At 40.9% G+C, this 27,564-nt stretch overlaps 1 protein-coding gene across 3 annotated transcripts in view; it reads right to left on the reverse strand.

The window, feature by feature from the left end:
- The window catches only part of RBM6 (RNA binding motif protein 6), a 124,420-nt gene extending 97,209 nt beyond the window's left edge, over nt 1-27,211 (reverse strand). Inside the window, exons 1-2 of one of the 3 annotated variants that reach the window (XM_077858825.1) lie at nt 27,021-27,211; nt 859-969 (exon numbers count right to left, since the gene is read on the reverse strand). In XM_077858825.1, coding sequence (XP_077714951.1) covers nt 859-902 — 44 coding nt within the window. In that variant the 5' untranslated portion in view covers nt 903-969; nt 27,021-27,211. The remainder of the gene's footprint in view (nt 1-858; nt 970-27,020) is intronic. The other 2 variants (XM_077858824.1, XM_077858826.1) reach the window with 2 other exon arrangements.
- Between the last annotated feature and the right edge of the window lie 353 nt (nt 27,212-27,564).

Consider the following 27,564-nt stretch of genomic DNA (forward strand, 5'->3'; position numbering starts at 1 on the left):
CTGCCTCTCTCTCTCTCTCTCTCTCTGTGTGTGACGATCATAAATAAAAAAAAAAATAATAAATAAAATAAATAAATAAAATAAAATAAAATAAAATAAAATCCTCCCTACAAATCCAAAATATCTAATAACTGAATGGTATTACTTTCTCAACTCATCTTTTTACCCAGTAACCCTTAATATTTTACCTTTGAAAATTACATTAAGTAATTTTTTTTCTCAGAACTACTTTTAGTAACTGAAACATAATATGCCATGGACCAAACACAGTTCTGGATTCCAGACATAAATTAGTGAACTTAACACAACTTTTATGTACAAATATAAATGTTCATGTATGTTTCTGTTAGCTCTCCTTATTTGCCAAGTATACATTACTTTGTTAAAAAAGACTTAAAAAAATAGTTGGGGAATTATTTTTTAACGTTTAAAAACTGCTGAAACACAGGGGTGCCTGGGTGGCTCAGTCAGATAAATGACTGTCTTCAGCTCAGGTCATGGACTCAAGGTCCTGGGATCAAGCCTCACAGTGGGCTCCCAGTTCAGCAGGGAGTCTGCTTCTCCCTCTCCCTCTGACCCTCCTCCCCACTTGTATGCACGCACACGTGCTCTCTCTGTCTCAAATAAATAAAATCTGAAAAAAAAGAAAAGTGCTGAAACACAAAATACTTGGCATGCTCAGTATTCAATCTCACAAGCACTTTGGAAATGACTAGAAATTTTTTAAATAGTTTCTATTTTTAAAAAACCAGAGCTATTTCTATACAAAGAAAATATCCCTCTTTATGAGACCAAAATATATTATATGTCCTTATCATTAAAATGTTACAATTTCAATATTCAAATTTCAAGACTTACCGAAAAGGTCCTGTTCTGTTAGCAGATCGAGAATCCCCCCACATCTCTTTCTATGTCAAGAGGGCACAGTAAGCAGATCTTTTTGCTACCAAACTCTGGTTATAGTAGTACCTATATAAAACAAACCATAAAATATAAACACATTAGAACATGAAGAAAAGGTTAGACTAATTTCTCCCACCTTGGCTTCTCAGGAGCAATAACAGGGATATTTCTGGAAGTCACTTTTTAATTTTTTTTAATTCATTCATTAATTTATTTAGAAAGAGAGGAAGGGAACATACATGCAGGAGTAGTGTGAGGGGGAGAGGGAGAGAGTGTCTCAAGCAGACTCCACACTGAGCACAGAGCCTAATCTGGGACTTAGTCTCATGACCCTGAGATCATGACCTGAGAAACCAAGAGTCGGATGCTTAACCAACTGTGCCACCCAGGCATCCCTGGAAGTCACTTATATTTACTTATTAATTTATAACAAGAGAAACACATTTTTTTTTTTTTTGAGACAGCAAGCAAGGGTGAAGGGGCAGTGGGAGAGGGAGAGAGAGAATACCAAGCAGGCTCCACGCCCAGCAGTGGAGCCCAATGTGGGGCTCAATCTCACCACCCTGAAATAACAACCTGTGCTGAATGCTCAACTGAGCCACCCAGAGGCCCCAAGAGAAATACATTTTTAATTAAAAATGTGTACTCTGGGGGCCCCTGGGTGGCTCAATCAGTTAAGTGTCTGCCTTTGGTTCAGGTCATGATCCCAGGGTCCTGGGAATAAGCCCCACATTTGGCTCCCTGCAGAGGGAGCCTGCTTCTCCCTCTCCCTCTGCAGCTCCCCCTGCTTGTGCTCTCTTGCTGTGTCTCTCTCTCTCAAATAAATAAATATTGTTTTTTAAATGTGTACTCTGGGGGCAGCCCAGGTGGCTCAGCGGTTTAGCGCTGCCTTCAGCCCAGGGCCTGATCCTGGAGACCCGAAATCGAGTCCCATGTCGGGCTCCCTGTGTGAAGCCTGCTTCTCCCTCTGCCTGTGTCTCTGTCTCTCTCTCTCTCTCTGTCTCTGTCTCTCATGAATAAATAAATAAAATCTTTTAAAAAATAAAAAATAAATGTGTACTCTGGAGCATCAAAAAATTCTAAATGTAAAAAAAAAAAATTCTAAATGTACTAAGAATGTTTTACATTTACTAAATATTTACTAACTCATCCATTCACCTCCCTTTTTGGAAACAGCATCTTTAACACTAACACCATCATCAGTCCATGCACAATCCAGCCTGACCAATCAGAATAGTCTCCCACCCTCATCACAATAATTGCTCTAAAAATGGGCAAGTACCAAGAGGTACCATTATGAGATAAACATTATTTGGAATTAAAATCAAAACCTAGCAGGAAAAGCTCTTTATCGCTTTCTTATCTAATTTATCAGGAAGAGAGCTATTAACAGAAATTCCTCTTCACCAAAAACATGCATTCGAGGGCAAACTTTGTTTCCTAAACATCTCTTCTCACCTTTCTGCTAAGGTTCTTCCTTTCCTTTATACCCTCAGATCCCTAACCCTCTCCTTATTCAGTATGTCACAAAAACCTCATGTTGCCAGACTGCCTTAGGAATTTCATGTCTCTGTAGATTCCTCATATGTATGACACTAAATTTACTTTTCTCCTGCTAAAAAAAAAATTAATTAAATTTAAAAATTGAAAATGGGCATGTAACCCAAATCAAGCTGAAAAGTCATCTCCAGGACCTTTGCTGCAGCTACTAAAAAAGGTGCAAACTTTCATCACCTTGGATTTGGCAACAGTTTCTTAAATATGACACCAAGAGCACAAGGAAAAATTAAGTGGGCTTCATCAAAATAAAAAACTTTTGAGTGAAGTACACTACCAAGAGAGTGAAAAGACAAACCAAGTTTCAGCGAAATGGCAGATGAAGTTCCAAAGTCTCGTTCCACCACAAAAACAAAAAACAGATGTCTGAGGCAGCTCTGTGGAGCTTAGAAAACAGCTAAAGGTGTACAACAACCAAGAGAATACTCAATCAAGAAAAGGCTATCTTCAAAATAATAGTAAAGTTTCATGGCATTTTCACTCATCCCTGTCCCACTCGCCCCTGTAAGTAGCAGTTTTGATCTTGAAGCGGCAGCCCACTTCCCAGTTCCCTCCTTCAAATCAGAGGGAAACCTGATTTGCAAATTACTATGTACATCTCTTCTAATCTGAAGGATGGGTGCAAGGTGTTGGTGTCTGTTTCTGTTTCACTAACTGAGAACTTTAGTGGTGGATGGGGCAAGCACTGCTAATAAAACCTGCAAAGCAGACTCATAGATACGGGAAAGCTGGGGTGAAAACACTTTGGGAAATTAGGACATTCCAAAGCAACAAGTATAGGGGAAAATTTAGAAAACTACATGCATACCAGGGCAAGACACATGATGAGACAAGACCTGAAAAGCCTTTAAGCTTTCACCTCAGGTTGATCCCAAGGCCCACAGCAAGCCTAGCTAAATGTTGAAGGAATGTCCCAGTACAAAACCAATATGCAAAAACAGACAGAGGTGGTTATTCATCTTTCGGTTTTTCTCTTTAATTGGTGAGGTTTTTGTTCATTTTCATTTGTTTGAGCTTCCAGTATTCACAGAAAACAGCTGAACATCAGCTAAAGGAATAGACATCAGTGATCACACAATAATGACAAGGAATAGTCTTTGCAAAATAGTTTACAAAAAAACTCAAAAAAAGACTACTATAGCCTTCAACAATCCCCCTCCTCAAAAAAAAAAAAAAAAAAAAAAAGGCAAACCTCAACAAAAGGGGAGAATGTGATTTCCAGAGTTACCATATTATTTTCAATAACAAGAAAAAAATCTTAAGACATACAAAGAAACGAGAAAATGTGGCTCATTCAAGGAAACAAAACACACTGCAAAAACTATCTCTTAATAAACTCAGACATCAGATTTACTAGAAAAGACTTTATAACAACTATCTTAATTATCCTTAAAGAACTAATGGAAATCAAGAAAACAACATATGAGCAAAATGAGAATATTTATAGAGACAGAAATTTATACAGTGGAATAAAAAACCTGGAGCTGAACAGTACAATAATTTAAAAGTTCACTAGAGGAGTTCAACAGATTTGAGCAGGCAGAGGAATCTACAAACTTGACAAGAAGATAGTTGAAATTATAAAGTCTGAAGAGCAGGAAAAAAAAAATGAACAAGGGGATTCCTGGCTGGCTCAGCAGTTTAGCGCCTGCCTTTGGCCCAGGGCGCGATCCTGGAATCCCAGGATCAAGTCCCGCGTTGGGCTCCTGGCATGGAGCCTGCTTCTCCCTCCTCCTGTGTCTCTGCCTCTCTCTCTCTCTATGTCTACCATAAATAAGTAAATAAATAAATCTTTTAAAAAAATGAACAAAGAAGAACAAAACCTACAGGGCCTGGAGATGCTGTCAAACTGAAAATGATTATGTAAGAAATGAGAAGGGAATCCCAGAAGGAAAAGAGAGAAAGGGCAGAAGAATTACTTGAACAAATAATGGTAAAAAAAAAAAAATTCCTCCAATTTTATGAAAGCTATGAATCTATAAATCTAGGAAGCTAAATGACATACAAAAAGGCTGCTTCGGTGGCTCAGTTGGTTGAGCAACCAACTCTTGGTTTCAGCTCAGGTCATGATCTCTTGAGTAGTGGGACTGAGCCCTGTGGCCAATTCCATGCTCAGGGGGGAGTCTGAGGATTCTTCCTCAGACTCAATAAGAATGCTCAAGCTTTCTCTCTCAAATATTTGAGATATTTATTTATTTGACAAAGAAAGAGAGAGGGAGAGAGAGCACAAGCAGGGAGAGCAGCAGGCAGAGGGAAAAGGAGAAGCAGGCTCACTACTGAGGAGAAAGACTGATGTGGGCCTTAATCCCAGGACCCCAGAAGCAAGACCTGAGCTGAAGGCAGATGAGTAACAGACTGAGCCACCCAGGTGCCCCTAAATAAATCTTTATAAAAAATAAATAAATGAGGTACAAATAGGATAAACTCACATCAAGACACATTATGATCGGGCACCTGGGTGGTTCAGTGGTTGAACACCTGCCTTCAGCTCAGGTAATGATCCAGGGGACTGAGTCCTGTTATCGGGCTCCTGCAGGGAGCCTGCTTCTCCCTCTGCCTATGTCTCTGCCTCTCTCTCTTCCTTCTGTGTCACTCATGAATAAATAAATAAAATCTTTAAAAAAAAAAGACATTATGATCAAAGACAAAGAGAAGTGACAAAGCAACAAGAGAAGTGACAAGAGATCACTTATTATTATTATTATTATTATTATCATCCAATTACTTATTAGAAACCCTGGAACCCAGAAGGCAGGGAACAATTTATAAAAATACTAAGAGGAAAATAAATCAAACTGTCAATCAAGAATTCTATATCCAACAAAATTGTCCTCTAAAAAAAATAAGGAAGAAATTAAGACATTTCCAGATAAACAAAAGCTGAGGGAGTTCATTACCACTACATGAACCCTGCAAGAAATGCTAAAGGAGTTCTTCAAGTTGAAATGACAGGGAACCCTGGGTGGTGCAGCGGTTTATCGCCTGCCTTTGGCCCAGGGCGCGATCCTGGAGACCTGGGATCGAATCCCACATCGGGCTCCCAGTGTATGGAGCCTGCTTCTCCCTCTGCCTATGTCTCTGCCTCTCTCTCTCTCTCTCTGTGTGACTATCATAAATAAGTTTAAAAAAAAAAAAAGTTGAAATGACAAAGAAGATAAACAGTAACCAAACCATATGAATAAATAAAGATCTCTGGTAAAGATAAACACAGGGGCAATTATAAAAGCCAGTATTATTGTAACTGGTTTGTAATTCCTTTTTATTTTCCACATGATTTAAAACAGATGCACAGGCAGCTCTCTCTGCCCATGGGTCCTGTTCCTGTGCTTTAATAAAAATAAATAATTTACACCAAAAATAAATAATAAAAGATAGATGCATAAAAAAACAATTTCTAATCTAGGTTATGGGGGACACAATTTATATATTGTGATATCTGTGACATAAATAACAGAAAGACAAGAAGCTGTACAGTTTTTGTACGTTACTGAACTTCAGTTGATATAAATTCAAATTAAGTTGTTCTAACTGTTGGATGTTAAATGTAATTACCATGGTAACCACAAAGAAAATATCTATAGAATACACACATAAGAAAATAAGAAAATCAAAAAAAGAAAATCAAAACATATTACTGCCAAAAAACATCCAAAACAAAAAACTGAACATAAAGAAGGCAACAATGGAAGAAAGAAGCACCAAAAAAAAAAAAAAAAGCTACAGGGCACACAGAAAACAAAAAGCAAAATGGCAGAAGTTCTTCCTTTTCAGTATTTACTTTCAATGTAGAAAGTTTAAACTTTTCTAATCAAAAAAGGAGATGGGGAGGCTCAATCAGTTAAGTATCTGCTTTCAACTCACGTCATGATCCTACCCTGGGATCAAGCCCTATGTTAGGCGATCTGCTCAGCAGAAAGTCTGTTTCTCCCTCTCCCATTTCCCCTGCTTGTGCTATCAAATCAATAAATAAAATCTTAAAAAAAAAAAAAAAAAAAGAGATGGGCAGAAAAAAATGTAAAAACATGATCTAACACACAAGTTTGAAATGTGGCGAGTCCACTTTTCATGGATTTTTTTCAATAAATATATTGGAAAAATTTTTGGAAATGACAAAGTTGAAAACTTGAAGATGAACCATATAACCTAAAAATACTAAATAAAACTAAGAAAAATTAGGTATATCACGAAGGCATAAAATATATGTGGATATTAGCCTATTTGATCATTTACTACCATAAAATACACACAAATCTATTATAAAAAGTTAAAATTTGGGGAGCCTGGGTGGCTCAGTTGGCTAAGTGTCTGGCTCTTGATTTCAGCTCCGGTCATGATCTCAGGATCCTGCAACTGAGCTCTGTGTCGGGCTCTCCACTCAGCAGGGAGTGTGCTTGTCTCCCTCTGCGCCTCCCTGCTCCACTTGTACTCATGCTGCTCTCTCTCTCTAAAGTAAATAATCCTTTTTTTAAAAAAAAGTTAAAATTTATCAAAACTTATAAACTCACAGACTGTAACTGATATCATTTGTGGCTGAGTAAAATGTAAACAAATATAAAGATGTTGTTTAAATTATAATTGCATAAAATTAACTATAGTACATATTGTACTACTGTAATAATTTCAGTCATTTCCTGCTGCTATTGCAGTGAGCTCAAATGTTGCAAGTATCCTCTTAAAAAAAAATCATGTGACACTAATCATCCCTAGAGAGGCAATTGGCCTTTCTGGCAGATTGCATATCACAGTAAAAAGTGATCTCTTCCGGTTCTCCTGTATTTCTCATCATGTTTAATGCAAGATCATAAACCTTGAATAATACCATGGGACCCATAGGAAGTGCCATTAGTGATGCTCAAAGTCTTCCCAAGAAGCAAAGTCGTAACATTACAAGAAAAAGTTGAATAGAGGTCTGTGGTTGCAGCTGCAACCACATTTGTTTCAAGACAAATGAATCCAGTGTTAGGACCATTAGGAAAGAGACGACTGGGTGGCTCAGCAGTTGAGCGTCTGCCTTTGCCTCTGGAACTCCGGGATTGAGTCCCGCATCAGGCTCCTTCATGGAAGCCTGCTTCTCCTCCCTCTGCCTGTGTCTCTGCCTCTGTCTCTCATGAATAAATAAAATCTTAAACAAACAAACAAAAAGGGACGTGCTGGGTGGCTCAGCAGTTAGTGTCTGCCTTCGGCTCAGGGTGTGATCCTGGGGTCCCAGGATCGAGTCCCACATCGGGCTCCCTGCATGGGGCCTGCTTCTCCCTCTGCCTCTGTCTCTCTCTCTCTCTCTCATGAATAAATAAAATCTTAAAAAAAAAATAAAAATAAAAGACAGGAAGGAAGGAACGAACGAAGGAAAGAAGGAACGAAGGAAGGAAAAATTCATGATGTTGTCACTGGAGCTATACCAGTAGGCATGAAAATGTTAATTTTTGCAAAATATCTTTTTATCTCATATTGAAAATGCAGCTTTTACATGGGTGAAGGATTGCTATAAGAAAGGCATACTTACAGAATCTTTTTTTTTTTTTTTTTTTTTATTTATTTATGACAGTTACAGAGAGAGAGAGAGGCAGAGACACAGGCAGAGGGAGAAGCAGGCTCCATGCACCGGGAGCCTGATGCGGGACTCGATCCCGGGTCTCCAGGATCGCGCCCTGGGCCAAAGGCAGGTGCCAAACCCCTGCGCCACCCAGGGGTCCCATACTTACAGATTCTAATATGATTTGAGAAAAAGTAAAATCATTATATGACAACTTAAAGCAAAGAAAGGTGAAGGATCTAAAACTATTCAATGTCAGCAAAGGATGGTTTGATAATTTTAGAAAGATGTAGGGATCCCTGGGTGGCTCAGCGGTTTAGTGCCTGCCTTCGGCCCAGGGCATGATCCTGGAGTCCCGGGATCAAGTCCCACATCGGGCTCCCTGCATGGAGCCTGCGTCTCTGCCTCTGTGTGTCTCTCATGAATAAATAAATAAAATCTTAAAAAAAAATGTTAGAAAGATGTTTGGCTCAAAAAACAATGTCAGATAACGGGAGAGGCAGCTTCTGCCACAAGAAGCAGCAGCTGAGTTCTCAGGGCCACTAATAAAATCACTGAGGAAAAAGTTTATCTGGTTTATAATACAGATGAATGTGCCCTACTCTGGGGGAAAAAGGACATCTATTAGTAAGGAAGAGAAGAGAGTACAAGATATAAGGCAATAAGGTAGAGGTTAACTCTACTATTTTGAGTCAGGTTCATGATCCATCCATAAAGCTGCTAACCTCCAAGTCTTGAAAGGAAAAGATAAACAACAGCTGCCAGTCTTTTTGCAGTACAAGAAGGCCTGAACAAGAACCTTCTTTCCAGACTGGTTCCACTGAAGCTATGTCTCTGAAGTCAGGAAGTACCTTGCTGGTAAGCATTGTCTTTTTAAAGTTCTTTCCATAATGGACAATGCCCTTGACCACCCAGAACCCCAGGAGTTCAACACCAAAAATGTAAAAGTGGTCTACTTGCCCCAAACACATCTCTAATCCAGCTTCTAGATCAGGGAATAAGGACCTTTAAAGGTTTATTATACAACAGTACTCTATGGAAAAGACTGTCAATGACATGAAACAGAACTCTGATAGAACATCATGAAACCCTGGAAGGATTTCTTTTAAAGACTATATTAGGGATCCCTGGGTGGCGCAGCGGTTTAGCACCTGCCTTTAGCCCAGGGCTCGATCCTGGAGACCCGGGATCGAATCCCACGTAAGGCTCCCGGTGCATGGGGCCTGCTTCTCCCTCTGCCTATGTCTCTGCCTCTCTCTCTCTCTCTCTGTGTGACTATCATAAATAAATAAAAATTTAAAAAATATATTTAAAAAAATAAAAATAAAAAAAATAAAGACTATATTAATTTATTTTAGAGAGAAAATATGTGAGGAAAGAAGCAAAGGGGGAGGGAGAGAGAGAAAGAAACTGAAGCAGACTGTGTTGAGTGCAGAGCCCCACATGGAGCTCAATCTCAATGACCAACCATGAGATCACAACCTGAGCTGAAACCACGAGTCAGATGCTTGGGGCACCAGGGTGGCTCTGGCTGAGAGTCTGCCTTTGGCTCAGGTCGTGATCCCAGAATCCTGGGATTGAGCCCCATATCAGGCTCCCCGCAGGGAGACTGCCTCTGCCTCTCTGTGTCTCTCATGAATAAATAAATAAAATCTTAAAAAAAACAAAAAAAGTTGGACACTCAACCAACTGAGCCACCCAGGCGTCCCAAAAGTCTGGAAGGATTACACCATCAAAGATGCCAGTGTTGGAGAATCCCTGGGTGGCTCAGTGGTTTAGCGCCTGCCTTTGGCACAGGGCCTGATCCTGGAGACCCAGGATCGAGTCCTGCATCGGGCTTCCTGCATGGAGCCTGCTTCTCCCTCTGCCTGTGTCTCTGCCTCTCTCCCTCTCTCTGTGTATCTCATGAATAAATAAATCTTAAAAAAAAAAAAACAGATGCCAGTGTTATAGGAAAAGCCATGAAAGCCATTATGCCCGAAACAGTAAGTTCCTGCTGGAGAAAACCGTGTCCATATGTTGTGAAGATTTCACAGGATTTACAACAGAGCCAATCTAGGAAATTATGAAAGAGCGGATAAAAAAAGATGGCGGGTGAAGGGCTTCAAAATATAGATCTTGGAGAAATTCACACCCCACACCAGAGTAATGAAAAGAAGATGACTTGATGGAGATGAGTACTTCCAAACCATGCCCAATGAAGAGGAAGAAGATGTAGAAGCATGGGGCACCTGGGGCTCAATCAGTTAAGACTTTTAGCTCAGGTCATGATCTCAGGGTCGTGGAATCAGCCCCTGCTCAGCTGGGAGTTTACTTGCCCCTTTCCTTCTGACTCTCCCCCTGTTCATTCACACACTCTCTCTCAAATAAATATATAAAATCTTTTAAAAAGAAAAAAATATGGAGAAGAAGCAGTCCCAGAAAACAAATTGACATCAGACATCTGGCAGAAGCATTCTGAATATTTGAAATGCTTTTGACTTCTTTTATGATACGACCCTTCTAAGGTACAAGCACTTAAACTAAAGCAAACAGTGGATGGATTGGTACCATCATAGAAACAATTTTAGAGAAACTGGAAACCAAAAGAAGTGAGAAATTAGAATGTATTTCCATAAAGTTAAAGTGTGGTAGGCCTTTCCTGCTTCTACTTCCATCTCCTCCACCTCTTCTACCTCTGCCACTTGAGAGGGCAAGACCAAACCCCACTTCTCCTCCTCAGCCTATTCAACATGAAGACAACAAGGATGAAAACCTTTATGATGGTCCACTTCCATTTCATGAACAGTAAATAATCATCATGTTGAACAGTTAATGTATTTGTTGTATATGTGTGTGTCTTTGGGTGGAAATATAACTGTATGGCAAGAACCATATGAGATGTTCTGTTGTCATCATCACACAAGTACTCATCATGTAGAACATGCAAGGCTTGCATGGAAGTAGACAGATAAGTGATATTTAATAGAAAATTAATAATGTGGGGACGCCTGGGTGGCTCAGCAGTTGAGCGCCTACCTTCCACACGGCATGATCCTGGAGTCTCAGGATCGAGTCCCACATTGGGCCCCCTGCATAGAGCCAGCTTCTCTCTCTTCCTAAGTCTCTGCCTCTCTCTGTGTCTCTCATGACAAATAAATAAAATCTTAAAAAAAAAAAAAACTAATAATGTGCTAGTTTTGTTACCATTTTATAACATTGCTTTCAAAGAGTTACATGACCATACAGTATGCTTCTCTCCTATAATTGAGAAACTGCATATCAATCTATCATTACAAGTGTTTTTAAAATCTGTGTTTCCAATACTGTATTATAAACATAACTGTAATACTGTATGCCATAAACATTTTACAATGATTAATTCATTAATGTATAGGCTAGGCTACCACAAAGCAATCATACTGCTGTTTCTTTGGTACCAATGCATGAATCATTATACTTGTAAATAAATATGTATTTCTTTTGCATAGAAATCTTCTCATTTTTAAAAAGATTTATTTTAGGGGATCCCTGGGTGGCGCAGCGGTTTGGCTCCTGCCTTTGGCCCAGGGCGCGATCCTGGAGACCCGGGATCAAATCCCACATCGGGCTCCCGGTGCATGGAGCCTGCTTCTCCCTCTGCCTGTGTCTCTGCCTCTCTCTCTCTCTCTGTGACTATTATAAATAAATAAAAAAAGAATTAAAAAATAAATAAATAAAAAGATTTATTTTAGAGAGTGAGAGAGTGTGAGAGTGAACATACACACATAAGCGAGGGGGAGAGGGAGAGAGAGAAGAGAAGACTCCCTGCTAAGGAGGCAGGTGCAGAGGCTTCATCTCAAAACCCTAAGATCAGGACCTGAGCTGAAATCAAGAGTCAGATGCTGACTGAGCCACTCAGGCACCCCAATCTTTTTACTTTTGATGTCTAGTTTCAGTAATACGTATAAATATCTATAGTGTTTTTATAATATAAGACAATTTTATTTTAGATTTTTATTTATTTGTTTATTCATAGAGACAGAGAGAAAGAGAGAGGCAGAGACACAGGCAGAGGGAGAAGCAGGCTCCACACAGGGAGACATGGAACTTAATCCCAGGTCTCCAGGATCACACCCTGGGCTGCAGGCAGCACTAAACCGCTGTGCCACCGGGGCTGTCCAATATACAATATTGATATAGGTACTAACAATTCATTTTGTGAACAATGTAGATGTATGGTATTGATTTAAAAAATGACAGTACTTAAGTGTATTTTCTCTTCCTTATAATTTTAATATTTTCTTTTCTCTATTTTAACAATATAGCATGTAATACATATAACATACAAAATATATATTGACTATCTTATCATCTGGTCAACAGTAAACTATTAGTAGTTAAGTTTAGGGGAGTCAAATTATGTATTTTGACAATGCCTGGAGTCAGCACCCCAACCCACAATGTTGTTCAAGGATCAACTGTATATGCTATATTATATGTCTGTATAAGCTGTATATGCTTCAAAAGACTCACTTTAGATCCAAAGACATAAACAGGTTGAAAGTGAAAAGATGGAAAAGAGAGGCACCTGGGTGGCTCAGTTGTTTGGGCGTCTTCCTTCAGCTCGGGTCATGATCTCAGGGCCTGGGATCAAGCCCCACATTGGTCCCCTTGCTCATCAAGGATCCTGCTTCTCCCTCTTTCCTGCCCCTGCTCTCCTGCTCTCTCTCTCCCAAATAAAATCATGAAAAGAGAAGAGAAGAGAAGAGAAGAGAAGAGAAGAGAAGAGAAGAGAAGAGAAGAGAAGAGAAGAGAGAAGAAAGAAGAGAAGAGAAGAGAAGAGAAGAGAAGAGAAGAAAAGAAAAGAAAAGAAAAGAAAAGAAAAGAAAAGAAAAGAAAAGAAAAGAAAAGAAAAGAAAAGAAGGAAAAGATATTCCAGCAACGCCTGGGTGGCTCAGTATTCAAGCATCTGCCTTTGGCTCAGGGCATGATCCTGGGGTCCTGGATTGAGTCCCCGCATCAGGCTCCCTGCAGGGAGCCTGCTTCTCCCTCTGCCTATGTCTCTGACTCTCTGCGTCTCTCATGAGTAAATAAATAAATCTTTAAAAAAAAAAAAAAAAAAAAAAAGGGCAGCCCAGGTGGCTCAGCGGTTTAGCACCACCTTCATAATTCCAGGGTCCTAGGATCGAGTCCAGCATCAGGGTCACTGCTCAGGGGGGTCTGCTTCTCCCTCTGCCCCTGCTCGTGTGCTCTCTATCACTCACTCACTTTCTCTCAAATAAATAAATAAAATCTTTAAAAAAATATTAATAAAAAATAAAAAAAGAATCCCATCTTCTCAAGTGAACCTGGGATAGTCTCCAGAATGGACCATTTGTTAAACCACAAACAGGTCTCCATAGATATAAAAAAAAAATAGATACCACATAAGTATCCTCTCTGACCAACAGAGATGAAGAAGCTGAAAGTCAATAATAGAAGGAAAACTAAAATTCACAAAATTTTAAGTGCATATTACCCCTGACTTTCTAGTTCCTCTTCTAGGAATTCATTCTCTAGGAACTTATAGTGTGAGGTGACATGTTTACAAACGCGCACAGGGCAGCACTGTTTATTTATTTATTTTTTTTAATTTTTATTTATTTATGATAGTCACAGAGAGAGAGAGAGAGAGAGAGGCAGAGACACAGGCAGAGGGAGAAGCAGGCTCCATGCACCGGGAGCCCGACGTGGGATTCGATCCCGGATCTCCAGGATCGCGCCCTGGGCCAAAGGCAGGCACTAAACCGCTGCGCCACCCAGGGATCCCAAGGGCAGCACTGTTTATAACAGCAAAAGATTACAAAATCTAAATGTACATCAATAGAGTGTACTGCACTACTGAAATGCCACACAATTCTCTAAAAAATGAGGTAATTATGTTAACTGATCTAGGACCAGCAATTATATATTAAGTTTAAAAATATGTACAAAAAAACGTACAAAATACTATTTGTAATACCATACCATCTGTGCAAAAGAGAAAAGAATAAAGGCATACCTTGAAGATATTGCAGGTTTGGTTCCATACTACTGCAATAAAGTGAGTATTGCAGTAAAGCAAGTGAAATGAATTTTTTGGTTTCTTAGTACATATAAATGTTTACACTATATAGTAGTCTATTAAATATGCAATAGCATTCTGTCTAAAAATACAATGCACATACCTTAATAAAAAATACTTTACTGGCAAAAAATGCTATCATCTGAGCTTTTAGCAAATTGTAATCACTGATCACAGATCACTATAACAAATATAATAACGTAAAGTTTGAAATATTGTGAAAATGTAATACAGAGATACAAAGTAAGCAAACGCTGGTGGAAAATGGCACTGATAAACTTGCTCAACTCAGGGTAGCCACAAACCTTCTTTAGTCTATAAAATATGCAATTATCGAGACGCCTGGGTGGCTCAGGGTGTGATCCTGGAGTCCTGGGATCGAGTCCCACATCGGGCTCCTTGCGTGGAGCCTGCTTCTCCCTCTGCCTGTGTCTCTGCCTCTTCTGAATAAATAAATAAAATCTTTTATTTTTTAATAAAATCTTTTTTAAAAATGCAATTATCTGCAAAATGTAACAAAACAAAGTATGCCTGTATATATAACAAAGTTAGAGGACTCACACTTCCTGATTTTAAAACTTAATACAAAGTTTAAGTAATCAAGACAGTGTGGCAGTGGCATAACAATGAACATAAAGATCAATGGAACACGATTCAAAGTTCAAAATTAAACCCTCATTTAGGGTCAAGTGTTTTAGACAAGAATGCCAAAGATAATCGAATGAAGAAAGGACAGTCTTTTTAACAAATGGTAGTGAGACAACATGTCCCTGTGGAAAAGAATGAAGTTGGATCCCTACAGCTCATGCTATTTATAAAAATTAACTCAAAATGGATCAAAGACCTAAGTGTAAAACTGTAAAATTCTTAAAAAAAAAAAAGAGGCATAAATCTTCATGACTTTGGATTAGGCAATGGTTTCTAAGATAAGACAGATACCAAAAGCAAAAGCAACAAAATGAAAAATAAATTGGATATCATCCAAATTTAAAACTTTTGTGCTTTAGGGGTGCCTGGGTGGCTAGTGGTTAAGCAATCTGCCTTTGGCTTGGGTCATGCTCCCAAGGTCCTGGGATCGAGCCCCATGTCGGCTCCCTGCTTAGCAGGAAGCCTGTTTCTCCCTCTGTTTTTCCCCCTTCTTTGTGCTCTCTCTTTTTCTCTCTCTCAAATAAAAATATTTTAAAATAATAAATAAATAAAATAAAACCTTTGTGCTTAAAAGGATACCATCAAGAAAGTGAAAAGGCAGCTCACAAAATGGAAAAAGAATGTGTACACATCATATACGTGATAAGGGATTTGTATCCAGAATACATAATTTTATATAATTTTATAATTCAACAACAACAACAAAAAAAAAAACCCAATTTACAAGCAGGCAAAAGACAAGAGTAGACATTTCTCCAAAGATGACAAATGGTCAATGAGCACAGGAAAAATGCTCCCCATAAGGGAAATGCACACCAAAACCACAAAGATACCACTTCACATCTACTGGAATGGTTATGATAAAAAAGATAAGTTGGTGAAGATGTGGACAAGTAAGAATGCTCATACACTGCTGGTAAGCAAAAGATTTGTCAAACCATCTATTAATAGTTCCCTCCCAAGTTTTTCTCAGGGGGCACATCCTGAGATGTGCCTGGCTCAGTTGGTAGAGCTTGTGACTACTGATCTCAAGGTTGGGAGTTCAAGCTCCACACTGGGCGTGGAGCTTACTTAAAAGTTTTCTTCGAGATGACTAGAGTTCTCACAGACATGTAGTTTAATTCAGCAAGCAAAGCAAATGATTATGGGTCTTGGGCTGTAATGATCTCAAAACTATTCTCAAACTTTGGGCAAAAACTGTTGAATTGCTGGCATGAAGCCATGGCCACTTTTGGTAAGCAGAACTGGCATTTCGGAGGACGACCTCAATGCCAGGTTAAAGCTTTAAATGCTGAAGCTCATGGGGACCTGGGTGGCTCAGTGACTGAGCATCTGCCTTTGACTCAGGGCATGATCCTGGGATCGAGTCCTACATCAGGCTCCCTGCAGGGCGCCTGCTTCTTCCTCTGCCTATGTCTCTGCCTCTCTCTGTGTCTCATGAATAAATAAATAAAATCTTTTAAAATAAACAAATAAATAAATACTGAAGCTTATCAGATCCTAGCAAAAAACACTGGTTGATATACACATAAGACAGGAGCCAAGAAAGTGGGAATCTATTAGGAAGTATAGAACAAGTCACCTACCATATCACTGAACTCTGAAATTAAATGGTACTAAAACATCAATTCCATACACAACTGTGGCAGGCAGTGAACCATTAAGTGGGACTGACAAGGGCCTGCCACCACAACTAACCAGATCCCACCAACACATGCTACCCACCAATCAGTAAAAGAACCCCCTGGTGAGTTCTAAAGACTGGCATATGAAACTACTGTGGGGTCGGTAGGGGGCAGGGAGGTGTGTTCAGTTGGTTGAGAGTCTGCCTTTGGCTCAGGTCCTGATCCCAGCGTGCTGGGATCAAGCCCTGCATTGGGCTCCCTGATCAGCAGAGAGCCTGCTTCTCCCTTTCCCTCTGTTGCTCCCGTTTGTGTGCTCGCGCTCTTTCTGTCAAACGGATAAATAAAATATTTTATAAAAAAGAAAAAAAGAAACTATTACAGGTACAGATCTGGATGAGTAGTAAATAGTCAAATGAGAATTTTGAAAATTGAAGTGAAAAATGGTTCCAAATGAACAGCAGTTGAACAGGGATCAGGTGGTTCTGGAGGTGGCGAGCATTATAATAAACTATAGGCTACACTCCTAGCCACGTCCTTCCACTGAACTTTGCAGTCACACTCCTTTAGAACCTAAAGACTGGTTTCCTGGAAGGTGACCAGTGGGTTTGGCAAAAAACACTCTCCATTGTAGGTCAGCACTCTATGGTTGGAACAATGATGGCAACTGATTGTTTTCGAGCCTCCTCTGCCTTTCATTCTTTATTAATAAAAGCATTCTTGGGAGGTGCCTGAGTGGCTCAGTTGACTCTTGAATTCAGTTCAGGTCATGATCTCAGGATCGTGAGATGGAGCTCTATGTTGGGCTTCATGCTCAGTGGAGAGTCTGCTTGCAATTCTCTCCTCTGCCCCTCCTCCCGTTCACATGTGTGCTCTCTTTCTGTCTAAAATAAATAAATCTTGCTTAAAAAAAGGAAAATAGGGCAGCCTGGGTGCTCAGCAGTTTAGCACCGCCTTTGGCCCGGGGTGTGATCCTGGAGTCCTGGCACTGAATCCCACATAAAGCTTCCTGCATGGAGCCTGCTTCTCCCTCTGCCTGTGTCTGTGCCTCTCTCTGTGTGTGTCTCTCATGAATAAGTAAATAAAACCTTTAAAAATAAATAAATAAATAAATGAAAACATTCTTGGCAAGTGTTTCCACTCTGGTCCATCTTGCAAAGGTCCAAAAATTTTATAATTTTTCTAGCAGCAAAATTCTAATACCCAGGGCCATCCTTTTTAATCATAATCATGATTTCAGTTCCAAGAGCCAACAAAGCAGAACCAGGGGTCCGATTCTATAGTTTATCTGCAGTATGCAGTAGCTTGCTTCTGCACCAAACACTCTAATTTTTTCCAAAGTAAATGCTTTGGGCCCCATAGCACACTCAGCTAAAAACATCAAGGGGGCATCAACAGGCAAAGGCTGGTTTGAGCACCTACCAAATAAGATCCACTTAGAAGTTTTTAAACAGTAGCAACTTTAATATGCACTGTGGGAACTGGAGTTTGTGGCTGCTGGTGGCACCTTTGTCCCTTGCAAAATTTCCAATAAAAGATTTTAAGTGTATTGATCCCAATTACAGGGCCCCTCAAGAGTCCTCAGATTTGGAATGGGGAATTTACATGCCTGATGCCATTCCTAGATGTGGCATCTGTTTCTCAGGCTCCCTCTCCAGAACCATATCCTGATTCCCCTTTCTTGGCACCTGCTTGCCTACCATCACACCACACTTAAAAGCTGATTAAAAATGGATCAGACATAAATGTAGAAGCTAAAACTATAAATCTTCTAAAAAACATGGGAGAAAATCTTTTCAGCTTGGTGTTAGCAAAGATTTCTATAAAGGATGCAGAAAGCATTAACCATAAAAGAAAAGATTAAAATTAAAACTTGTACTTCAAAAGACACTATTTAAAAATGAATAGGCAAACTATGGAACAGAAGTAAATATTTGTAACACAGCTGACAAATGCTTACTATTATTAGTCATAAGGAAAACAAATTAAAACCACAATGAGATCCTAATACCCACCCATTAGAACTACTAAAATTAAAATGCCTTACAAAAGCAAATACACAAGGATTTTCAGCAATCAGAACTCTTATATACTGCTGGAAAGAATGCAAGATGGTACAACCACTTTAGAAACTGGCCTGACAAACACTACCCTACGACTTAGCAATTTCGCTTCTAAGTTTTTACCCAAGATAAATGAAAACTTGTACAAAAATGTTCACAACAGCTTTATTCCTAATAGCTTAAAAAATGGAATGAATTGGGGACGCCTGAGTGGCTCAGTGGTAGAGCGTCTGGCTTTGGCTCAGGGCGTAATCCCAGGGTTCCGGGATTAAGTCCCACATCAGGGGGAATCCCTGGGTGGCTCAGAGGTTTAGTGCCTGCCTTCTGCCCAGGCAGGGTGTGATCCTGGAGACCCGGGATCGCGTCCCATGTTGGGCTCCCTGCATGGAGCCTGCTTCTCCCTCTGCCTGTGTCTGTGCCTCTCTGTGTGTCTCTCATGAATAAATAAAAATCTTAAAAAAAAAAAAAAAAAGAAAAGTCCCACATCAGGCTCCCCACAGGGAGTCTGCTTCTCCTGCCTATGTCTCTGCCTCTCTCTCTGTGTCATGAATAAAGAAATAAAATCTTAAAAAAAAAATTTTTTTTAAGGTCTTAAAAGTGGTACCCATGGGACGCCTGGGTGGTTCAGCAGTTGAGTGCCTGCTTTCAGCCCAGGATCCTGGAGTTACAGGATCAAGTCCCACATCGGGCTCCCTGCATGGAGCCTGCTTCTCTCTGCCTGTGTCTTTGCCTCTCTATGTCTCTTATGAATGAATGGATGGATGGATGGATGAATGAATGAATGAATGAATGAATAAATAAAATCATAAAAAAAAAAAAGAGTGGCACCCTAATCCAACAGGTTTGGTGTTAGAGGAAGAGATACTACAAATGCATGATGTACAGAGGAAAGTTTGTGTGAGGGCATTGCAAGAGGGCAGCTTTCTACAATCCAAGGAGAAAGGCCTCACAAAAACCCAACCCTGCTGACACCTTGATCTTGGACTTTAGCCTCCAGAGTGAGAGAAAATACATTTGTTATTTAAGCTACCTCATCTGTGGTAGTGTGTGACAGTAGCCATAAGAGGATAATACAAGTTCCAATTTCTCCACACCATCACTAACACTTGTTATTTTCTGTTTTGGAAGCATGTTGTTATTGCTTTAATAGTCATCATCCTAATGGGTGTGAAGTGACATCTCACTGTCTTTTTGATTTGCATTTCCATAATCATTCACAATGTTGAGTATTTTTCCATGGGCTTATTGGCCATCTATATAACCTTCTTTAGAGAAATGTCTATTCAAGTCCTTTGCCCATTTTTGAATCAGGTTGTATTTTTGTTGTTGTTGAGTTCAGAAGTTTTCTATATATTCTGGATATTAATTCCTTATCAGATAATACTTAAAAATATTTTCTCCCATCCTGTGGGGTATCTTTTTACTCTGTTGACAGTGTTCTTTTTTTTCTTAAATACTTTATTTTTTTTTTAAGATTTATTTTATTTATGAGAGAGAGAGAGAGAGAGAGAGAGAGACAGGAGGAGGGAGAAGCAGGCTCCATGCCGGGAGCCCGACACAGGCCTCGATCCCGGGACTCCAGGATCACGCCCTGGGCCAAAGGCAGGCACCAAACCGCTGAGCCACCCAGGGATCCCCTGTTGACAGTGTTCTTTGGTGAAGAAAAGTTTTTCATTTTGATGAAGTCCAATTTATCTATTTTTTTCTTTTGTTGACTATGCCTTTAGTGTCGTGCCCAGATCATTTCCAAATCCAATGCATGATGCTTTCCCTGGTTTCTTCTAAGAGTTTTATGGGTGGCTCAGAGGTTTGGTGCCTGCCTTTGGCCCAGGGCGTGATCCTGGAGTGTCGGGATCAAGTCCCGTGTCGGGCTCCCAGCATGGAGCCTGCTTCTCCCTCCTCCTGTGTCTCTGCCTCTCTCTCTCTCTGTCTATCATAAATAAATAAATAAATAAATAAATAAATAAATAAATAAATAAATCTTTTAAAAAAAAGTTTTATGGTTTTAGTTCTTACATTTAGAAAGAAGATTCATTCTCAGAAAAATATTTATGGAAGGTGAAGTTTTGCACACTGATTCATTTAAAACTATACATATGCAAGGGTACCTGGATGGCTCAAGTCAGTAGAGCAACTAGACTCCTGATTTTGGATCAGGTCATGATATCAGGGTCATGAGGTTGAGCCCTATTAGGCTCCACATTTAGCACAGAGTCTGCTTCTCTCCCTCCACCTCCCTCTACCCTTCTCCCTGCTCATGTGTTCTCTCTCTTTCTCTCTATAATATAAATAAATCTTGGGGCATCTGGGTGGCCCAGTGGTTAAGTGTCTGCCTTTGGCTCATATCTTGATCCCAGGGTCTTGGGATCGAGTCTCATCGGGTCTTGGGATCGAGTCTCATCGGGCTCTCCACGAGGAGCTTGCTTCTCCCATGAATAAATAAAATCTTTAAAAAATAAATCTTTTGTGTATATATATATATATATATATATATATTCACATAGACACATACACACACTCTCTCTGGAATGTTTTTGTGTATACCTAGGTTAAAGATCGTAGTCTGAAGAACCTACCTTTTTATATTGCACCCTTGATAAATTATTTAACTTCTGTATGCCTCAAAGCTCACCTATACTATAGGAATAATGGTACCTAACTCATACGATTACTATCAGGAGTAAACCAGATCATGCATAAGAAGCAATCATATTCATAGCCTCATTGTTTATAATAGCCCCAAACTGGAAACAGTCCAAATGTCTATCAATAGATGAATGGATGAACCAAAGAGAGACACCATAAAAAAGAATTCAACAACATGGATGAACCTCAAAAAACATTACAAGTGAAAGAAGCCAGACACAGAAGATTGAGAATTATATAGTTCCAATTGTATGAAATTTCTAGAAAACATAAAATTACAAAGACAGGAAGCAAATCAGTAGATACTAGGACTTGCAGTTGGAGAAGTGGGAATAAACAACAAACAGGAACTAAGGAATGTTCTGAGGTGTTGGAAATATTCTAAATCTGAAGAGTAGTGATAATTACACCAAGTTGAGCCCTTACAATGGAGGAATTTTTCAATATGGAAACTATGCCTCCAAAAAAAGTTTTAAAGAATTTTAAAACAAGGTAATAAATATTATTACTACTGCTACCATGCTCAGGTTTTTAGAATCATAATAACATTAAGCTGGAAAGGATCTTCCTTAGTAGGTCTCATCCAACTCTCCAAAATGAAAAGTGATAAAGACAAGTACAACTGAGTGCTGAGTCTGCCCCAGTTAAGGACTTTACATGGGTTTTCTCATTTAATCATCACAAGTCCTCTGTAGGATAAACTCAAGTTACTATTCCCACTTTAGAGACCATGCAACTGAAGCTCAAATAGGTTAAGACTTGCCCCAAAATAGTATGAGGAAAAGCTAATATGCAAACTCAAGACCATCTGGTTCTAAAGCCAATGCTCAGAAAAAAAAAAAAAAAACATCCTGAAATTCATATAGAATTTCAAAAGCTGGGCAGCCCGGGTGGCTCAGCGGTTTAGCACCACCTTCAGCGCTAAACTGGGGAGTGATCCTAGAGACCTGGGATCGAGTCCCACATCAGGCTCCCTGCATGGAGCCTGCTTCTCCCTCTGCCTGTCTCTGCCTCTCTCTGTGTGTCTCTCATCAATAAATAAATAAAATCTTTAAAAAAAATTTTTTCAAAAGACTCTGAAGAGCCAAAACAGTCTTGAAAAAGAATTAGAGAGCAGCCCAGGTGGCTCAGCAGTTTAGCACAGCCTTCGACCCAGGGTGTGATCCTGGAGACCCGGGATCAAGTCCCACGTTGGGCTCCCTGCATGGAGCCTGCTTCTCCCTCTGCCTCTGCTTCTGCCCCTCCGCCCCCCATCTCTCATGAATAAATAAATAAAACCTTAAAAAAAAAAATTAGAGGACTTACACTTCCCGATTTCAAAACTTACTACAAAGCTACAGTTATCAAAACAGTGTGGTATTGGTATAAGGACAAACATACAGATCAGTGAAATAGAGAACCCAGAAATAAATTCTTACATATATGGTCAGGATTTTTTTATTTTTTTATTTTTTTTGGTCAGGATATTTTCAACAAGGCTGCCAAGACTATCAAGAAGAAAAGACAGGGATCCCTGGGTGGCGCAGGGGTTTGGTGCCTGCCTTTGGCCCAGGGCGCGATCCTGGAGACCCGGGATCGAATCCCATGTTGGGCTCCCGGTGCATGGAGCCTGCTTTTCCCTCTGCCTGTGTTTCTGCCTCTCTCTCTTTCTCTCTCTGTGACTATCATAAATAAATAAACATTTAAAAAAAAAAAAAAAAAAGAAGAAGAAGAAAAGACAGTATTTTCAACAGATGCTCACAGGAAAACTTGGATATCCAAATGCAAAAGAATGAAGTGGGACCTTTTCCTAGCACCACATATAACATTATCTCAAAATGGATCAAAGACCTAAATGTAAGAGCTAGAACTATAAAACCCTTACAATAAAAAGAGAAAAGCTTCATACATTGGATTTGGCAACGATCTCTTGGCTATGACACCAAAGGCACAGTCAACAAAAGAAAAACAGACAAAATTGGACTTCATCAAAATGAAAAACTTCTGCATCAAAGAACACTATCAATAGAGTAAAAGGACACCACAGAGATTGGGAGAAAATATTTGCAAATCACATATCCAATAAAAGATTAATATCCAGAAAATGCATATGTCTATGTTCATAGCAGCATGATTTTTTTTTAAGATTTTATTTATTTATTCATGAGAGACACAGAGAGAAAGAGAGGCAGAGACACAGGCAGAGGGAGAAGCAGGCTTCATGAGGGGAGCCTGATGTGGGACTCGATCCCGACACTCCAGGATCACGCCCTGGGCCAAAGGCAGGCGCTAAACCCCTGAGCCACCCAGGGATCCCCATACCAGCATGATTTACAATAGCCAAAAGATGGAAACGATGGTTATCTACCAACAAATGAACAGATAAAATGTGGCCTAAAAAAAAAAGTGGCCTATTCACACCAACGAAATATTTACTCAATCATAAAGGAGAATGTCAATTACATCTCCACTTAAATTTTTTTTTTATTTTTTAAAAAATGGGGGGAGGGGCACCTGGATGGCTCAGTTGGATAAGCATTGGCCTTTCAGCTCAGGTCATGATCTGAGGGTCCTGGGATCAAGCCCCACTTCAGCTCCCTGCTTAGCAGAGAGTCTGCTTCTCCCTCTCCTTGCCATTCCCCCTTCTTGTGCTCTCTCTCCCTCTCTGTCAAATATATAAAATATTTTAAAAGATTTTATTTAATTTAAAAATAAATAAGGAATGAAGTCTGGGGTGCCGGGCTGGCTTAGTCAGAAGAGTGAGCTACTCTTGGGGTTGTAAGTTTGGGCTCCATGTTGGATGTAGAGATAAATAAATAAATAAACTTTTAAAAAAAGGAATGAAGTTTGCATACATGCTATGATGTGAATAGACCATGAAAACATCATGGTAAGTAAAATATGTCAGACATGAAAGGATAAATATTGTATGATTTCACTTGCATGGGATACCTAAAACAGAGAAATTCACACTGACAGACTATAAATTAGGGGCCACCAGGGGCTGAAGGAAGGGAACAATGAGTTATTTGCTAATGGATAAGAGTTTGTTTGGGATGACAAAAAAGTTTTGGAAATAGTGGGGATGGTTGCACTACACTATGTATGTAATTAATGCACTGAATTTTACACTTAAAAATGGCTTAGGGGTGTCTGGCTGGCTCAATCAGAAGGTTGTGTGGCTCTTGATTTCCAGGTAATAAGTTTGAGCCCATGCTGGGTGCAGAGATTCCTTAAATAAATAAACTTTAAAAAAAAAAATCAAAAGAAGTGGTTTAAATAGCAAATTTTGTTACATTTTTGTAACAAAATATATTTACCACACCTTTGGAAAGAAATTGGCAATGTAATATATAAAAAGTATTGAATTACACACTCTAAATGGTTAATTGTATGGCACATGAATTACAAACTACATCTCAATAAAGGGAAAAGACAACAGAGGTGGTTAACATTTAGTGGACACTTTCTACACACCACTGTTCTTTTTTTAAAAAAAAGATTTATTTATTTATTCATGATGGACACAGAGAGAGAGAGAGAGAGAGAGAGGCAGAGACCCAGGCAGAGGGAGAAGCAGGCTCCATGCTGGGAGCCCAAAGCGAGACTTGATCCCGGGACCTCAGGGTCGCGCCCTGGGCCAAAGGCAGGCGCTAAACCGCTGAGCCACCCAGGGATCCCCTCCAAGCACTGTTCTAAAAGCATTACATAAAACCTCACAAGAACCTCATTTCACATATAAGGAAACTAAGGGTAATTTATCCAATGTAATTGAATTAGTGGAGGAGTCAAGGATTCAAAACCTATCAGATTCTAGAGCTCCACCAGTTACCTACTCTGCTATTCTGAGTCCCACAGCATTGACAGGAGGGTTATAAAAGGCATTCAACAGATGCCCCATTAACTAAGTAAATGAGATGAAGAAGGTACTGTGGGAGTATGGCAGAAAAATTAATTCTAAGCACTTGGTATATGGCTAAAAAAAGACCATCCAGGAATGAGTTATGATCTTTAAAATTTCATAACTTTCTAATAGTTTTAATTTTATTACAACCCTGAATCTGATTTTTAACAGTAGTTTATACATTTAAACTTTGGCAGAAGAGTATAACCTTGCTCAAGTATTTGCAATAAGAGAGCTCATTTAGTAACATGCACTCACCTCCCCAACCCAAGCTTTGACAAGTCTCCTCTGAAAGGCTACAACAACCTAGGATCCTAAAGGCAGCAAAAACCCCAGTCTGGTAACAGAATTCTATAAAGAAGGGTGCTGCAGGAACACCTGAGTGGCTCAGTGGTTGAGCATCTGCCTTTGGCTCAGGGAGTGATCTCGGAGTCTTGGGATCGAGTCCCACATCAGGCTTCCTGCATGGAGCCTGCTTCTCCCTCTATGTCTCTGCCTCTCTGTGTTTCTCACGAATAAATAATAAAAATCAGGAAGAAGAAGAAGAAAGAAGAAAGAAGGAAGAAGAAGGAAGCGACTGAAGATGTCCAGAAAAGAGACCTAGTACCTATCCTATAGGTTAAGTACCCAGTTAGGTGCTAATTAATGAGACAAGGTTCAGGTCCAACTTGTCTGTGTTTCACCAAAATAGTAACAGGCCATTAGTTAAGCAATGTGCTTTACACGTTGCTAGTTTCACTGTCACCCATCAGTTTTTTTTGTTTTGTTTTTTAATAAAGATTTTATTTATTTATTAATGAGAGATAGAGGCAGAGACACAGGCAGAGAGAGAAGCAGGCTCCATGCAGGGAGCCCGATGTGGGACTCGATCCCAGGTCTTCAGGATCACGCCCTGGGCCGAAGGCAGGCGCCAAACTGCTGAGCCACCCAGGCATCCCCACCCATCAGTTCTTGATACCTCTGCCTATAGTCCTCACAAGTTTGCTGATGTTGACATTATAAACTATTCACACTGGTGGCATTACTCAACAGAAAGTCGAAAACAAACCTAGGGCACAATCCAGAGTTCAGAAAATGAACCAAATGACCAGGCTCATCAGAGTCTACTGAACTGGGCAGCCCGGGTGGCTCAGCGGTTTAGGGCCGCCCTCAGCCCAGGGCGCGATCCTGGAGACCCGGGATCGAGTCCATGTCGTGCTCCCTGCATGGAGCCTCCTTCTCCCTCTGCCTGTGTCTCTGCCTCTCTCTCTCTCTCTTTCATGAATGAATGAATGAATAAATAAATAAATATCTACTGAACTCCTTCAATTAGATCCAGCAACTCTGACCTTCACCTGCAAAGCTGGAATATGCAAAAAATACCATTACCCTTAAAAGTGTATGTACCTTACAAAACATAGTCCTTTAAAAAAAAAAATGCACTCCTAGAGTTGAATCAATACTAAAGTTAGGAGGAAAACACAGATTTACAATGCTAAAAGGAATCTGAAGAGAAAATACAAAAAAAAAAAAAAAAAAATTCCCTCCTCCCACATTCTCCCAACGGGCGCAGAACCCACCAGACCACTCCCCTGCCTCCAGGTTCTACAGCCCCGCGTGCCGGGCTCCGAGCTCGCACACCCGGTGGCACGGCCGAGCCCATTCGTGCCTAGCCAGGTCTAAGGACGAAACTACGTGCCAGGCACACGAAGGCCTCTTTCTCAAGCAATGCCTCAGAACTGGATCAGATTCCTGCAAAAGCAGGAAAAAAGGAAGAAGAAAGGACCCGCCTGCGGCTCCACAGACCAGAAGCACCAAACCGTAACCACGCGCCAGGCCCCTACCCGCAGCCGACAGCCCCGAGGCTGCACCGGTAATTCTACCGCCGCGCCGGGCCCCGCCCCGGGCCCGCGACCGTTCCGGGGCGTTCCTCCCGAGGGCGGCGCCTCCCTCACCACACCGCCACTTGGCTCTCTTCTTCCCGAGCGAGGCCGCGGCCGCCCCGCGACACCGAAGCCGCAGCTGCCAGGCCTCGCGGACCCGCGACTTCAGTAGCGGCCTGGCAGGCCGCCTCCCTCCCCGCAGGCCCCGGCACGCCCTCTCCACTGCCCTAGGCCCTTACCGAGGCAGCGCGGCCTCCACGGCCCGCTCCTCCTAATCCTCAGCCGCCGCCACCGACCCAGCGTCGCGGAGACCGGAACTTCCTCCGCGCCGGGCCGCTGCCTCCACAAAGGCGCCGCGCCGCCGCCTTCAGCGCTCTGCCCGCCGGGAGATAGAGTACAGCGGCAGGTCGCTCCGACTCCACTCCCGCCGTGCCCCGCGCGTGGGGGGGCGGGGCTGTGTACGGGAGCCAGGCGTGAGGGCACGCTGCACGCCGGCGTCCAATGAGAGGACGTGCCTCCCCACGTTCGCGGGGCCTGCTGGGGGTTGTGGTTTAGACCCTGGCTTGTCTTCCGTGCTCTCCTTAGAGTTGAGCTGGAAGTGAGGTCGGCCTTTGGATTGGCCTGCCCTAGGTTTGCTCCCCACCGGGAGCACGGATCAGGCTTTGGTCTGCCTAGTTTGAGGCCACCTTCTTTCCTGTCTTTGTAAAGGCAGGGAGAGACTTCTCCCGCCTAAGTCTTCCAAGGAAGGAAGGCCCACACAAGCGCCTGATCCTGACCCCCTCT

This window comes from Canis aureus, chromosome 19 (assembly GCF_053574225.1).
Source record: "Canis aureus isolate CA01 chromosome 19, VMU_Caureus_v.1.0, whole genome shotgun sequence".
In the NCBI taxonomy this organism is placed as follows: domain Eukaryota; kingdom Metazoa; phylum Chordata; class Mammalia; order Carnivora; family Canidae; genus Canis; species Canis aureus.